This window comes from Heptranchias perlo, chromosome 16 (genome assembly GCF_035084215.1).
Source record: "Heptranchias perlo isolate sHepPer1 chromosome 16, sHepPer1.hap1, whole genome shotgun sequence".
NCBI classification, from domain to species: Eukaryota; Metazoa; Chordata; class Chondrichthyes; order Hexanchiformes; family Hexanchidae; genus Heptranchias; species Heptranchias perlo.
The window spans coordinates 7,605,267-7,622,813 of record NC_090340.1 but is presented as its reverse complement, the minus strand read 5'-3'; the positions used below and the strand labels follow the sequence as shown (position 1 = coordinate 7,622,813).

The window sequence follows — 17,547 nt, the reverse complement described above, 5'->3', positions numbered from 1 at the left end:
CAGATCTTACTGCGCATGCGCAGCCCGCCCGACGCGCAGATCAGCAGCGGGGAACCCGGAGCAGCAGGTAAGTGGATCCAATTAGTGCGTTGCCTGCTGCGATCGCGCGGGAAACCCACTAATTTTAACGCGCCCGCTTGCCCATCCGCCGGGAACCCGCACCCCTGGTAAAATCGGGCCCAGTGTGTTTCATATTCTCACAACCCTTTGTGTGATGACATTTCTCTTGGATTCACTTTTAACTGGTTTAGCTTGAATTCAAAGATGATGTCGCCTTGTTCTGGATTCCCCTACTCGAGGGAAAACTGTATCTATCCTGTTAATCCCCTCCATTATTTTACACACCTCAATCAGGTGACTTCTATCTTGTACAATAGTTTGAAGGAAAAGAAAATACTACATTTCGGATCAGGTATCCTGGAAGTCAGTTGGATAAAGCATTTTTTTAAACACATAAAATGTTCCTCGCCCATCTTTCTCTATCCATTCCCCACTCTTGTCTTTGCAGTAGGTTGGGTGTATTCTGGACCCTCTCCCAACACTACAGCATCAGTTGCAGATAAGAGGTACAGTGCACAATGGATAAAAGTTGCTAATACACTTCCACCTCAGTGCCAGCTCCTATAACACAAGTGCTGCGGAAGGTGTATTCCCATTATATCAGAGATGTAAGTATTTGGCAGAAGGGCAAGCTGGATTGGTGAAGAAGGGGCCAGTATTTCTTGGACCAATGGAGAACGAGCAATTGGTAAGATAAGTTTGTTAAGACTGGTAAGGTTGATGCTGGGATTTTAATTTAGCACAGCCTGGTTGGGAGTACTGCAGGAGCCTTCCATCACTGCTGCCTATTTCACTGAGTTCACAGAAATGGTCAATAAACACAAGCTGCCACGGTAGAAGGTGATGCTTATAAATGTTTTGTTCGTCAAGATCTGACAGAGTTAGAAATTCATCCATACCAATGCTTTGTTTCTCTAGGTCGTGAAACTCGCTTGCCTCTCCGAATCAAGGCCGAAGGTTTGGGTCCCAAGCTGCTCCTGAACTTTGACCAGATTGAAATGGGAAACATCGTTGTTAGCTCAAAGCACACATATGAGGTAGGTTATATAATTAAATTGTTTTAATCTACAAAATCTGCTAGAAGGGTTTTCTGAAACCATTAGGATACATAATCTGTTTAAATGAAAAACTCAGTCGAGGGGATTCATGGACCAAACAATTATTGACTAGTTTATTAGGGTACTGAGTGTCTTGTCCCAGATCGAACTGTTCTTCATTTACCTGTCCATCTATTTTTAATTCTGTATGTATCCTGTGCTTCTGAGATTGAAAGGTCTGAAAAAGCTCATTGCTCTGTCCATTTGTTTTCTGACCACAGTAGTCTGAAATAGCTTGCACATTTAAGTGATAAATTGACTTGAAAATTTATTTTAGTGCAGGTGATGTAAAGTAAAAAAAAAATGTATGAAACAGAACAGGGTGGTGTGGTGAGTCAGAGCCTGGCCTTTCACCGCTAGGTACTGGTTTCAAATCCAGTCCAGACTCTTCTGCCTGCTGTATGAAATGAGTTTGGGCAGTCTCTAGTGGATACAGCACAGAACTGCCCTTAATTTGGAACTAAAATGGCAATCTTGCACAGAGAGGTCACAGAGCTGCAGGCATGGCAACTGGAAATGGGTTATATTGGTTCAATAATAGGTGCTCTTCTGAGGTTTGGGCTGAATCATACTGATGGGACACTGTATCAAACCAAACTGACCTGGCATGGGAGTGCTTGATCCTACTAACATTCCTCATGTTTGAAGTAAAAAGAAAATAATGCAAATGCTAGGAATCTGAAATAAAAATGGAAAATGCTAGAAATGTACAGCATCTAACAGAAAAGCAAAGTTAATCTGCCTTTTCTCTTTACAAATGCTATTTGACCTGCTGTGTATTTCCAGCATTTTCTCATGTTGTTGCTGCCTGAGCTAGGCATCCGATAGGGAATGTGCAATTTTTTGTGAATTTGAATATTTAAAATTTAATCAAGGTGGCAATAACATCCGATTTGACTTGTTGCACAGAACTATAGAGGTTTCCAGTGCAGCAGGAGGCTATTTGCCGATCATGACCGTGTTGGTTTAAAACAAATCCCGTTGACCTGCTTTCTCCCTACAGTCCTGTATCTTCCTCTGCTTCAAATATTTATATAATTTTCCCTTAATTGCTGCAATGGTCTCTGCCTCAACCACTCTATGCTCCATTCCATGTTCCAACAGCCTTCCGTGTAAAGACGTTAGGCCAGTCTACACACAGGTTCCCTCATTGGCTGTACTTCTGGTTTATTCCTGGCTGCCATAGGAGAAATAATGTGGAGATGCCGGTGATGGACTGGGGTTGACAATTGTAAACAATTTTACAACACCAAGTTATAGTCCAACGATTTTATTTGAAATCTACAAGCTTTCGGAGGCTTCCTCCTTCCTCACATATACCTGAGGAAGGAGGAAGCCTCCGAAAGCTTGTAGATTTCAAATAAAATCGTTGGACTATAACTTGGTGTTGTAAAATTGTTTACAATAGGAGAAATAAGCAACCGTAGCCAATCTGCTTGTGCAGCCCAAAATTCTGGTGGCCCTTTTTTATAGTGTTATCTAATTGCTCTTGCACTTTCTGGGGATTATATATTTGAACCCCCAGGTCTCTGTTCATCCACACTCTTCACTGTTTTTCCATTCCTTATTTATCTTCCCAAAATATATTGCCTCACACATTAAATTACATTGTCATCTGTCTGCCCTTTCCACTAACCTGTCATGGTTTCCTGAAATATTTTACAATCCACCTCACTGTTTACCAAAATGCCTACTTTTGTGTTGTTAGCAAATTTCTTTTTATTTGACTCCCAAAATTATCAGCAACTTTTTGATCTCTTTTTCAGCTGTTTTCAAATGGCAAAGTTTAAACTGTTTTTAAAAAAAAGAATCACACCTCATTATGTGCCTCAAAGCCTGCTATTGTATTTGATTAATCACTTAATTGAACAGCAGTGATCGATCAACCTTTTATTGTGTTAACACATTACCTATGCTCTGACAATGCTAAAATGTATGGGGATTAATTTACAGGAGCTGAGCTGGTTCAGCATGTTTCTTTCATGCAGTTTATTTTCATTCATGCTTTTTCACATTGTCAGATATTAAAACAATAAAAGGTTGATCTGTAATTGCTATTTGATGAAATGATTGATCATTAGCACACATAATGAAGATTACTTTCTGGCTGGTGATCTCTGACATTAATCATGCTGAGAACAATTTAGATGTCAACGGGTGGATTCCCGATGGCTGTAATCTGGGCACAACCAATTGGTAGTATGATGGAGGTCATATATACCATGGGCATGATTCTTACCTGAAGCCTGGACGAGAGCGGGAGGGGGGTAGGTTTGAGTGTGGGGAAACCTGGAAGTAAAGTTGGCGGGTTGGAATGTGCGATAGCAACCTAATTGAATGATTACAATTTTACTGGCAGGCTGGCTGCCTGTCGGGCGGGAAAGCAGCTGGGAGGCGGATACCAGGTAAGTCTAACATCTCGGGAGGGTTTGGTCACAGGACGGTGGGGGGGGGGCGAGGGGGGTTAGCCTATCGCGGCAGATAGGCTTGTTGGGCCTGGAGGAAACACTCCTGCTCCTCCTGGCCCTCAAGCAGTGCGACAAAGGCACTTAACTGATGTAGCGGCCCTTCTCGCCTCTTTTAACGTGGTGAGATTCACCAGCCCTGGGAAAGCCGTCCTGGAGGTGTTAAATTTAAAACTTAGTTACAATCAATTAAACAAACGCTACTTAATGTCTCTTAAGGACGTTGAATGCCCCGCTAAATACAGGTCCACCAGAACTAATTAGGGATGCGACCTCTGCGATTCGGCTGCACGCGTGCATCCAAACGTGCCCACATTAAACCCGGAAGTGGGCATGTTGGAGCTAGGTTGTGATGGCAAAAACTAGTAGTTTCACCTCTCACCCGACTCCAACCCACCTGTTCTTGGGGGTTAAAATTGCCCCCCATATCTCTGCCTATGTTGCCCCTTGTGATTTTCCGATTGGAAAGAAGCAGGAGCTCCGTTCTAAGAAAAGAAGAAAGAGCTTGTCTTTGTGCAGCACCTCATGACATCCTCAGGATGTTCCAAAGTGATTTACAACCAATGGATGACATTTGAAGCACAGTTGCTGTTGATACGTAGGTAAATATGAACCAAGAGTGGCTCGGTAGCACCGCTACTGACCGAGCTGGCCGAGTCCTGAAGGACATAGCTGCCAGACTGGGCCTGCAGCAGGTAGTGAGCAAACCAACACAAGGGAAAAACCTACTTGACCTCGTCCTCACCAATCTACCTGTCGCACATGCATCTGTCCATGACAAGTCCTTGTGGAGACGAAGTCCTGTCTTCACACTGAGGACACCATCCAACGTGTTGTGTGGCACTACTACCATGCTAAATGGGATAGATTCAGAACAGACCTAGCAACTCAAAACTAGGCATCCATGAGGCGCTGTGGGCCATCAGCAGCAGCAGAATTGTATTCCAGCACAATCTGTAACCTCATGGCCCGGCATATTCCTCACTCTACCATTACCAACAAGCCAGGAGATCAGTCCTGGTTCAATGAGGAGAGTAGAAGAGCATGCCAGGAGCAGCACCAGGCATACCTAAAAATGAGGGGCCAACCTGGTGAAACTACTACACAGGACTACATGCATGCTAAACAGCAGAAGCAACATGCTATAGACAGAGCTAAGCGATTCCACAACCAACGGATCAGATCAAAGCTCTGCAGTCCTGCCACATCCAGTCTTGAATGGTGGTGGACAATTAAACAATTAACAGGAGGAGGAGGATCTGTGAACATCCCCATCCTCAATGATGGCAGAGTCCAGCACATGAGTGCAAAAGGCAAGGCTGAAGCGTTTGCATCCATCTTCAGCCAGAAGTGTTGCGTGTATGATCCATCTCGGCCTCCTCCCGATATCCCCACTATCACAGAAGCCAGTCTTCAGCCAATTCGATTCACTCCACGTGATATCAAGGAACGGCTGAGTGCACTGGATACAACAAAGGCAATGGGTCCCGACAACATCCCGGCTGTAGTGCTAAAGATTTGTGCTTCAGAACTAGCTGCGCCTCTAGCCAAACTGTACAGCTGTCGCCAGTACAACTACAACACCGGCATCTACCTGACAATGTGGAAAATTGACCAGGCATGTCCTGTCCACAAAAAGCAGGACAAATCCAATCCGGCCAATTACCGCCCCATCAGCCTACTCTCAATCATCAGTAAAGTGATGGAAGGTGTCGTCGACAGTGCTATCAAGTGGCACTTACTCACCAATAACCTGCTCACCGATACTCAGTTTGGGTTCCGCCAGGACCACTCGGCTCCAGACCTCATTACAGCCTTGGTCCAAACATGGACAAAAGAGCTGAATTCCAGAGGTGAGGTGAGAGTGACTGCCCTTGACATCAAGGCAGCATTTGACCAAGTGTGGCACCAAGGAGCCCTCGTAAAATTGAAGTCAATGGGAATCAGGGGGAAAAAGTTCCAGTGGCTGGAGTCATACCTACCATAAAGGAAGATGGTAGTGGTTGTTGGAGGCCAATCATCTTAGCCCCAGGACATTGCTGCAGGAGTTCCTCAGGGCAGTGTCCCAGGCCCAACCATTTTCAGCTGTTTCAACAATGGCCATCTCTCCATCATAAGGTCAGAAATGGGGATGTTCGCTGATGATTGCACAGTGTTCAGTTCCATTCGCAACCCCTCAAATAATGAAGCAGTCTGTGCCCGCATGCAGCAAGACCTGGACAATATCCAGGCTTGGGCTGATAAATGGCAAGTAACATTCGTGCCAGGCAATGAACATCTCCAACAGGATAAAGTCTAACCACCTCCCCTTGACATTCAATGGCATTACCATCGCCAAATCCCCCACCGAGTGACTCACCTCCTGACTCCCCAAAGCCTTTCCACCATCTACAAGGCACAAGTCAGGAGTGTGATGGAATACTCTCCACTTGCCTGGATGAGTGCAGCTCCAACAACACTCAAGAAGCTCGACACCATCCAAGATATAGCAGCCCGCTTGATTGGCACCCCATCCACCACCCTAAACATTCACTCCCTTCACCACCGGCGCACTGTGGATGCAGTGTGCACCATCCACAGGATGCACTGCAGCAACTCGCCAAGGCTTCTTCGACAGCACTTCCCAAACCCGCGACCTCTACCACCTAGAAGGACAAGAGCAGCAGGTACATGGGAACAACACCACCTGCACGTTCCCCTCCAAGTCACACACCATCCTGACTTGGAAATATATCGCCGTTCCTTCATTGTCGCTGGGTCAAAATCCTGGAACTCCCTTCCTAACAGCACTGTGGGAGAACCGTCACCACACGGACTGCAGCGGTTCAAGAAGGCGGCTCACCACCACCTTGTCAAGGGCAATTAGGGATGGGCAATAAATGCTGGCCTCGCCAGCGACGCCCACATCCCGTGAATGAATAAAAAAAAACATCAACAACCTGGGGGGTCACCACTGACCAGAAACTTAACTGGACCTGCTACATAAATACTATGGCTACAAGAGCAGGTCAGAGGCTGGGTATTCTGCGGCGAGTGACTCACCTCCTGACTCCCCATAGCCTTTCCACCATCTACAACGCACAAGTCAGGAGTGTGATGGAATACTCTCCACTTGCCTGGATGATTGCAGCTCCAACAACACTCAAGAAGCTCAACACCATCCAGGAGAAGACAGCCCGCTTGACTGGCACCCCATCCACCACCCTAAACATTCACTCCCTTCACCACCGGCGCACTGTGGTTGCAGTGTGTACCATCTACAGGATGCACTGCAGCAACTCGCCAAGGCTTCTTCGACAGCACCTCCCAAACCCGCGACCTCTACCACCTAGAAGGACAAGAGCAGCAGGCACATGGGAACAACACCACCTGCACGTTCCCCTCCAAGTCACACACCATCCCGACTTGGAAATATATCACCGTTCCTTCATCGTCGCTGGGTCAAAATTCTGGAACCCCCTTCCTAACAGCACTGTGGGAGAACCGTCACCACACGGACTGCAGCGGTTCAAGAAGGCGGCTCACCACCACCTTCTCAAGGGCAATTTAGGATGGGCAATAAATGCTGGACTTGCCAGCGACGCCCACATCCCATGAACAAATAAAAAAAATAGTGGCAGCCAATTTACACACAGTAAAGTCCCACAAACAATGAATGAACAAAAAGAAAATCTGCTTTTGGTGGTGTTGGTTGAGGGCGAAACGTTGTTCAGGACACCAGGAGAACTCCCTGCTTTTCAAATGGTGCTATGGGATCTCTTACATCCACCTGAAGAGGTAGATGGGGCCTTGGTCTAACCTCTCAGTGAAAAGCCTGCACCTCTGACAATACAGCACTCCCTCAGTACTGCACTGAAATATCAGTTTAGGTTACATGCCCAAGTCCTGGAGTGAATCACAAGAGATTCCACTTTCTCAATGTGAATGACTGTCAACACCTCATCATGCAAGTGAATGCCACTTCCCAAGCAGCAGTCACAATGCCTTTAGTTTTAGGCAATCTACAATACTGCCATTATTTCACCTTCAAACAAAATAAAGCCAGGTGTATTTTGCGAGACCAAAGCTATTGTCTGGACCTCTGGCTCATTGTGCCCATAGTGCAGCAATGACACTAGCTGAACATAGGTACAATGAGAAGCATTGCCATTTGCTCAGATGTACTTCAGGCCCTCATTGCGGAGACAACAGCAACCCCCCCCCCCCCCACCCCCTCACCCTAATGCCCTCAACAAATGTGCTTGTTATATTTTTAGGTTATACCAAGTTATTTTTCTCATGCTGCGTACCAAAGACCATTTCTGCAAAGAGCCCTTGCCCCACATGAACCGGAGTGTAATTTTATGCGCACGATATCTGGTAATATAGCATTGCCCAGAAATCCTTGTTACTGTATTTTTTTTAGATTTGATACCAAGCCCTCTCGTGATCTCCAGTTTACCAGGCTGTGAATTAAAAGTTTATTAAAAGTAATATACTCTTTTCATAGCTCAATGGTCTCAGATCAAATATCATCCTGTTCCAGAGTCACAATGTCCTTCCAAAACTGGACACAGTACTCCAGAGTCATACCAAAAATTTGTATAACTCAACTATTGTATTCCTAGTTTTGTACTGAATCATTTGGGCAGTGGAGCCCAGGACTCTGCCTTAAGAAAGAGCAGGAGAGCAGGTATGAACTCTGAGCCTGGGGGAGGCCTCCTACTTCATCATCATCTGCTCCCTTGCCTCAGCATCTCCAGGACAGCCTCTTCACAGGGAGCTAGAAGATATAGGTTACAGTGTTCTCCTCTTCTCCCCTAACCCTAACCCAATGCAGGTGCTCGCCCTGTTGTTATGAACTGTCTTCTCCTGCAGTATAAAATGGTGTCAGCATACAGTCCATGGTGGGTGTGATTACATGCATCATGCAGCTAATTAGAGTTAAGGATTTGATTGGGGTAAATTAATTTAAGAATGTGTGACTACTTTAGGGGAAGGTTGCTGGTGCCAAGTGTACCCTGCTTCATAATAGGCATTCATGGGAAGCATTCAAAGTCTTGTAAAACAGTTGGAGTGGGAGGTAACCCTATATGTCATGCATACTTGGTACACCACATTAATATAAGGTAATTTTGGGTTACTCTATCTTGGCTGATCTCGTGCGGTCATTTAACTTTTTCTTGGATCCCTGGCAGGTCTGCTGCATGGTACTCATCATATTCAGGTCAACCTTCTCCCATTCACACTGAGCAGCTCCTGAGGGTTAAGTGGCAGTTAGTTCATAAGGGCACTCACCTCCTCTGGTGCACTTCTCCCAATAAAATTTATTTTGCCCCACCAGAAAATCTGGGCATCCTGAGGCCAGCATGCCTTGAAACAGACATTGGCCAATTCTCTTCATCGTCCTATATGGTGACAAAATGGACTGCCCTTTTCAAATTTGCAGCAGCTCTAAAAATTCTGCTGCAGCAAGCAATTTCATTTCCATTGGAGGCTTTATTCACACAAGGGGCTCACCCAATCAGAGGCCTTATTCACACAAGGCGCTCACCCAATCAGAGGCATTATTCACACAAGGGGCTCACCCAATCAGAGGCCTTATTCACACAAGGGGCTCACCCAATCAGAGGCCTTATTCACACAAGGGGCTCACCCAATCAGAGGCCTTATTCACACAAGGGGCTCACCCAATCAGAGGCCATATTCACACAAGGCGCTCACCCAATCAGAGGCCTTATTCACACAAGGCGCTCACCCAATCAGAGGCCTTATTCACACAAGGCGCTCACCCAATCAGAGGCCTTATTCACACAAGGCGCTCACCCAATCAGAGGCCTTATTCACACAAGGCGCTCACCCAATCAGAGGCCTTATTCACACAAGGCGCTCACCCAATTAGAGGTGTTACTCAGATAGGAAGCTCGTCCAATCAGGTAGTGGTTAAACAGGGAGATTGTCCAATCGGAGGCTTTATTTACACAGGGCACTCGCCCAATCAGAGGTATTATTTAGCCAAGGAATTCGCCCAATCAGAGATATTATTTAGCCAAGGAGTTCGCCCAATCAGATGTGTTATTCACATCGGGAGCTCATCCAATTAGTGGTGTTATTCACACAGGGAGCTTGTCTATGGCACGTTAATTAGGCAAATTCAGATGGATGCATGCTAATAACATCATAACTGACTTCCGCCTGATCAGAAAATCCATGCTGCAGTGTCTAGGTCTGAGAAACGGAGACAGAACCAGAAACAAGAAGTGAAAGTGCTCACGTCCGCTCATGAGTTTTGGCTGTGTTATTGGGATCATTTAGAGGGAAAAATGTTGGAGTTGTGTGAGGAAATGTTTGATAGGAGAATGATGACTCATTGATTATAGGAGGGAATAGGACTTTAATTTGTAAGAGTAAAGGATGTAGAAAGGGCATTTGGAATTAGAGGACTGTCACTTTACTGAACTCTGGTTAAGATTTTGTCTTTGTGAAAGTTCAAGATAATGGAACAAGTTATTTTCCCTGACTAGAGAAGTAGAGTTCCCGGCCGATCCAGAGGGAATAATGTGGTATTGTGAAAGGGATTGAAATAAATATTTCAGGCAAGGCAGAGTTTCTGATATGCATTATTAAACTTGGATTAAGAAAAGGCACATGACACAGTAAGTTAGGATGATATGTGGAAGGTATTGTAAGATTGCTGAAAGCTAAATCCTGAACAAGGTACAAGAAAAATTGTACTGGAAGTTCAGATATGTACCCTATATTAATTAAAGTACCAGGCAAACTTATCCCCTCCTTTTTCTAACACATGCACATCAGAAATTTGGAATGGGATGTACCATTCATATCTATGGTTTTACATTTGCTGCTTAAATTATGTCATCTCTTGGACCGTCTCACGTATTCCAGTCCAAATGATACTGCTGTTTCAAGCAAGCTAAATCTGTCACAGCAGAGCTGGACTACAACACTGAGTCAAGAGTAACTTAACTCCCACTTACAAGAACCATTAAAGAAGAATTTGGACACAGGAATGCATTAACAACACTACTTCATTGAACTAAATCTGTGATGATGCAATATTATCATGGAATAAATATTGATTACAGCAGAGTAAGTTATTACTTAATATTAATCAATAGAATCATCCTGGGTGGGACTGCCCTCGCCTGGTTCCATTCTTATCTATCCAATCATAGTCAGAGAATCACCTGCAATGGCTTCTCTTCCCACTCCCATATCGTTACCTCTGGAGTACCCCAAGGATCTATCCTTGGCCCCCTCCTATTTCTCATCTACAGGCTGCCCCTTGGCGACATCATCTGAAAACACAACGTCAGATTCCACATGTATGCTGAGGACACCCAGCTCTACCTCATCACCACCTCCCTCGACCCTCCACTGTCTCTGATTTGTCACACTGCTTGTCCAACTGGATGAGCAAAAATTTCCTCCAACTAAATATTGGGAATATCAAAACCATTGTCTTTGGTCCCAGCCACGAATCCCGTTTCCTAGTCACCGACGCCATCCCTCACCCTGGCCACTGTCTGAGGCTGAACCAGACCGTTTGCAACCTTGGCATCCTATTTGACTCTGAGATGAGCTTCCGATCACATATCCGCTCAATCACCAAGACCGCCTACTTCGATCTCCGTAACATCGCCCGTTTCCGTCCCTGCCTCAGCTCATCTGCTGCTGAAACTCTCATCCATGCCTTTTTTACCTCTAGACTTGACTATTCCAATGCTCTCCTGGCCGGCCTTCCATCTTCTACCCTCCATAAATTTGAGCTCATCTAAAACTCTGCTACCTATATCCTAACTCGCACCAAGTCCCGTTCACCCATCACCCCTGTGCTCGCTGACCTACATTGGCTTCCGGTCTGGGAATGCCTCACCTCTCCCTATCTCTGTAATCTCCTCCAGCCCTACAACCCTCTTTCGTCTTGTGCATCCCCGATTTTCATCGCTCCACCATTGGCGGCCGTGCCTTCAGCTGCCTGGGCCCTAAGCTCTGGAATTCCCTCCCTAAACCTCTCTGCCTCTCTTCCCCTCTCTCCTCCTTTAAGACGCTCCTTAAAACCTACCTCTTTGACCAAGCTTTTGGTCACCAGTCCTAATATCTCCTTATGCGGCTCGGTGTCAAATTTTGTTCGAAAATTGTTCCTGTGATGTGCCTTGGGATGTTTTACGATGTTGAAGACGCTATATAAATGCAAGTTGTTATTGCTGGGCACAAAGGCATTTAAGTGTATCACAATATTGCAGCATTAGTTGGGTTTTGCTTAGTAACAGTACAACAAAATTATACTCAATGATGAAAATTACAGTATGACTTAGCAAGGTTGAGTTTGCAGCCTTTGTTCAACGTATCACTGTCAAGTTTCCAGTATTAAACTGTCCCCTTTTTTAGTATAGTGGCTGCTGTGGTGTTGGCCAGCTCTGCTTTCCTCCAGCGTGGAGCTCATCTCAGGGGTTACCTGCAGTGAGTCATTGGGGGTTAAATTGAATAACTCCTGAAAATGGGCGCGGGGATCACAGTTATGCGATTAACCCATGCCCTTTCATTGCACTGCAAGTAGCGCATTAAATTCATGATGCCTGCTGATTTTAACGATTGCTACTTAAAGGCAGCCTGCACCTCTTAAAGGGGAGGTGCATTCTAGCTGCAAGAAGTGGTAGGAGTCATTTGTCAGCTGAATCTGAGGACTGAGGAATGGCTGAATCTGCGAGTGCATCACTGATGATGCACTGAAGGCCTTGGTGCAAGAGGTGGAGAGAAGGAGGGGCATCCTGTATCCGCAAGGGGACAGGAAGCCATCAAGACATATGCTGAGGAGGCAATGGGAGTAAGTAGCGGTGGAGGTCAATGCCAGGAATATAGCTCCACGAGCATGGATGCAGTGCAGAAAGAAGTTTAATGATCTAACGAGTAATCAAGGTAAGATCAATCTTCAATTGGCATATCTTACCAACTGCGCCACTAATTTCATCAACTGCTCAATTCACAACATCCCATCTGCCACCTACCAGCAATATCTATCAATCAGTATTGAACATTTCAATTCATATGCTTTACCTCACTCTCGCACACTTAGCACTGTTTCAAGCCTCACACCCACAACTCACGGGCTCACACACACTAGTAGCTATTCACCATGACAGCCACATCACCCAAACATATCGCAGGACATTCACTAACACATTTCTCTATTTCTTGCAGGAGAAGGTGACGCATAACAGGAGGCAGCAGCAAGAATCTGGAGGAGAAGCATGCCTACATGTTTTAACCCCTATGGAGGAGACAGTGCTAGCCATCATGGGGAGGGGCATCGCCGAGGCCGTGGCCATGGCCACTGGTGGCACTGGAGGGGTCGATGATGAGGGTCTCTGCATTCCTAATGCTCCTTCTCTCTTCCCACTTCTCCCTTATTCCTCACCCCATAATCTCTTCTGGCTCACAAGCTGCAGATAGTGTAAGCACGCACTTCTACTCTCTCCTCTCCCCGCACCACAACTAGTCCCTTTTTCATTTCAGATACTGAGAACTGGAACCTTCTCAGTGGAGAAAGAAGAACAAGACAGTAATGATGAAGAAACACCATCACTCGATCTTACTATTGCAGCCACCAGCTCAGAGATTGACACTGCACGTACTTTAGAGGATAGGACAGAGGAGGGATCTGCAAGTGATGAGACACCGAGTACTAGTGCGCAGGAGCCAGGGCGGGTGGAACAGATACCGCAGGTGCCAGCTCGCCGGAGGGCCAGGTCGCACACTAGTTCTGCTGCAGAAGAGTCAGATGATGACTTTGATGGGCCAGGCTACAGAAGAAGGCTGATGGGCGTACACAACCAAATGCTTGGTGCACTGGAAAACCTGCCGGAAAGCCTGCACACAATGTCAAGGAACATGGAGGAGTCTACCTCCTACTTGGCGCAGGACTTTGCGCAGAGCTTTGAGCCCACCCTTTCCCATATGGAACGGGTGGTCACCTCCATCAGCACACCTGTGGAACCCACCATAATGCAGTGTATGATGACTGATGTCACAGCTGCCATGAAAGCTTAGTCTGCTGCCATTATGACTCTGGATGCCACAGTTGAAAGGGGCTTCCAGAGCATCACAGCAGCCCAGTAATCTGTTCTCCAACAGATCACTAAGATGGCTGAGGTGCTGCCCCAGGAGAGTGGTAATGGCTTCATGGAAGAGGAAACTGCTGTCCTCTCTCAGGATGACAGCATTCCTGCTCCCATCCCTGCCACTACGTCAGTGCCCTTGATGTTGCCTGTCAGCCAGCTGGCCCAGACTGCTGCAACCCAGGCCGAGATGATGCAGTCTTAAGCCAGACCCTCTAGGCCCAGAGCTGCTCGAGGTTGTCCTACTGGGCCATCTGCACTCTCTTCAATTGAAGGTCAGCAGCATTCTAACTCACAAGCTCCAGCCACCGGGGAAGCAGCTTGTAGGAGCACCAGGTTAGGAAAAGGTTAGGCTCTTAGGGAATGCTCAAGGTTGATTAATTTCATAATATCTGGATGATGTAGTGATCCACTTGGTAAATTTGGATTTGACTTAGCATTTGGTGTTGGTTTTTATGTGTGCGATCAACTGAGGGAGGTACCAATAGGTGTTGTCAGAGGACGATGTGATGGTTATAGAAAGAGGAAAGGTAAGGAGTGTGGGACTCTTGGTCAATGGGTAGGTGTAGTTGAGGTTACTGGAACCGCTCTTGAATCACCTGATCACTTAGAGCCCTGGCAGAAAGGGACCGTCTATGTTACACCCTTCCATCCTCCTTTTCCTCTTCTCTTCCTCCTCCTCCTCCTCTTCCACTTCCTCATGCTCCTTCTCCACAGCTTGTCACATGATAGGCGCTGGCAAGGGCTGTTCCCTCCTAATGGCCAGGTTGTGCAGCATGCAGTACACTACAACAAATCTGGATACCTGCTCAGCTGAGTGCTGAAGAGCTCTCCTGAGCTGTCCAGGCAGCGGAAGCATTGCTAGAGGATGCTGATGGTGTGCTCTATGATACTTCTGGTGGCAGCATGGCTCTCATTGTATGCCTGCTGTGCAGGTGTGCACAGGTACCTGATCGGAATCATCAGCCTTGTCACGAGGGAATACCCCTTGTCACCCAGTAGTCAGCCTTTGATTTGCCGTGTTGGTTCAGATACGGATGGAACAGAGGACTGCCGCAGAATGAATGAATCATGACTGCTGCCAGGATAGTGAGCATTGACCTGCATGATGCATTGCGTGTGGTTGCAAACCAGTTGCACATTGTTATGAATATTGCAGAGTTGACACGAGAAGCAAGCAAGGTAATGTGCGTGCAGTCAATGGCATCCTGCACCTTGGGGAAACCTGCAATGTATGCAAAACCTCATTCTCACACCTCCTGCTTGTCTCTGGCAAGTGGGAATGAAATGTAGGTGTCTTGCTTGGTATAGAGAGCCGTATTGACCTGCATTATACAGTAGAGCACTGCAAACTGTGAAATGGTACTTAGATCTCTTGTTGCAGTCTGAAATGAGCCAGTGGCATAAAAATCTAGAGCAACGGTGACCTTGGCAGCCACAGGCAGTGGTGGATAGGGTGGTGAAGAAGGCATTCAGCATGCTTGGTTTCATTGGTCAGAACATTGAATACAGGAGTTGAGATGTCTTGTTGAAGTTGTACAAGACATTAGTAAGGCCACACTTGGAATACTGTGTACAGTTCTGGTCACCCTATTATAGAAAGGATATTATTAAACTAGAAAGAGTGCAGAAAAGATTTACTAGGATGCTACCGGGACTTGATGGTTCGACTTATAGGGAGAGGTTGGATAGACTGAGACTTTTTTCCCTGGAGAGTAGGAGGTTTAGGGGTGATCTTATAGAAGTCTATAAAATAATGAGGGGCATAGATAAGGTAGATAGTCAAAATCTTTTCCCAAAGGTAGGGGAGTCTATAACGAGGCGGCATAGATTTAAGGTGAGAGGGGAAAGATAAAAAAGGGTCCAGAGGGGCGATTTTTTCACTCAAAGGGTGGTGAGTGTCTGGAACGAGCTGCCAGAGGCAGTAGTAGAGGCGGGTACAATTTTGTCTTTTAAAAAGCATTTGGACAGTTACATGGGTAAGATGGGTATAGATGGATATGGGCCAAGTGCAGGCAATTGGAACTAGCTTAGTGGTATAAACTGGGCGACATGGACATGTTGGGCCGAAGGGCCTGTTTCCATGTTGTAAACTTCTATGATTCTATGATTCTAGGCAGTGCTGTCCTTGCCCTGCTTTGAGGCTGCAGTTGTGGCTGCAGCAGCTGACAGATTTCACTGACTGTCTCCTTGGTGAAGCGAAGGTGCCTTATGCACTGCTGTTCACTGAATTGAGGTAAGAGAATTATTGCTCCCTGAAGACCCTCTGCGGAAATGGCCTCCTGCTGAGTGCCCTGCTCCTCCTTCTCCCTCTTCTAGCAGCTTGTCCTGTGCTGTGCTGTCTCCCTTCATTCTCCCAGTCATGTTCTATGCCAAGAGGAAGCCCTACCAGGCCACTCATTCCTGGAGGCAACTTCTTTGTGCAGTATATTATAAGAGGCACAAGCAGGAGCGCAAGAACAACCTGTAGGTTAATGAAAATTTGAACAACTTTCGAAATTCTCCAAAAATACCTGCAAGTTGACCAGCAGCCAGAAGAAATAATCCAGCAACTAACCTGTTAAGTACTGCGTGATCCCTTTAAATAGTGCTGGTGAGGGATCCTTCATACCGTTTAACGTCATGTTCTGCTAAGCGAGGTAAGGACAGGGCACTGGTTTGACTGTTGAGTTCCAAAATGGAAGCGGTGGCTTCAAATCAGCGTTGCTCACTGATCTACGTCATGTTCTGCCTGCTCTGCATGCTGCCAGAGTTCGGTAGGCATGCGTACAAACTCCTTTACCAAGATGGCGCTGTGCACTCCCCATCAGAAGCACACGTGTGCATCTTGGACCCTATTTTGGAAGCTTAAATGGCCGCGTAACGCCTAAAAACCAGGGGCTACTCGGCCCAATTTAACACCCATTGTGTGGTCATTGTCTTCTATGTTCAGTTGTCCTCTTGCTAACTTCATCCAACCTTAAACGTACTTTATTGTCAGTAGCATTAAACTGTACTTTATTAACCTAACTTTCACTCTTAAATGGGGTCAACTTCACTGCTTAGGTGGCATACTAGCAGAGTGAATTGCCAGCCCGTTATGGAATTCGCCCAAATTCTTTTTCTGTTGATTTCAGTAGAATTGGAAAGCGGACGGGTTCTATGACAGGTGGGTGATCCACTCCACCAGTTTCTTACGCAAATGGTGGTGAAAATTACTCTCAAAATCTCTCTCCATGTTTGAAAGTGAGTGAAACCAGTCCTGACTCGTGGCTTGGTCATTGGTAAAGATTGGTAATATTCACCCAAGACACTGCTATTACTCAATGTTTTGAAGGGAAAAATTCACCATCTGAAAATTGAAAGTGCTGTATGTCATATTATTTGGATACACCTTGTCATCCCAAATTATTATGGGCCAAATCTTGCTGGAAAAATAAGGGAGTGTTAACAACGCACACCGTTATTAATGCGCAAATCGGCCAGCAAGTTCAGGGGATGAAGAGATATGGATACCGGGGAGTTCCGAATCTCCAGAACTTGTGGGTCGATTTTTGCAGCTTTGCTGTTGCTTCGCACAAACGGCATCTCGTCCTCAACCTCTTCGCTATTTTTAAGAACTTGCTGGATTTGCACATTAATTGCCCATTAAACTTGACGCAGAAAATTAAGGCTGGTAATTAAGACGCGACAATTGTTAATTCAATGACAATCAACCTCTCCAGTCCAGAAAGGGAACAATATGGAGTGTTCATTCTCGTTCCTACAAGTAGTAAATTCTTTTTAAAGATTTTAAAAATGTCAAATTTCAAATTTCTACTTTTTTTT

General features: G+C 46.0%; 1 protein-coding gene across 1 annotated transcript in view; it reads left to right on the top strand.

The window, feature by feature from the left end:
• hydin (HYDIN axonemal central pair apparatus protein) overlaps positions 1-17,547 on the top strand; it is a 1,099,250-nt gene that overhangs the window by 273,756 nt on the left and 807,947 nt on the right. Inside the window, exon 12 of the mRNA XM_067997614.1 lies at positions 979-1,097. Within this exon, the coding sequence (XP_067853715.1) occupies positions 979-1,097 (119 nt within the window). The remainder of the gene's footprint in view (positions 1-978; positions 1,098-17,547) is intronic.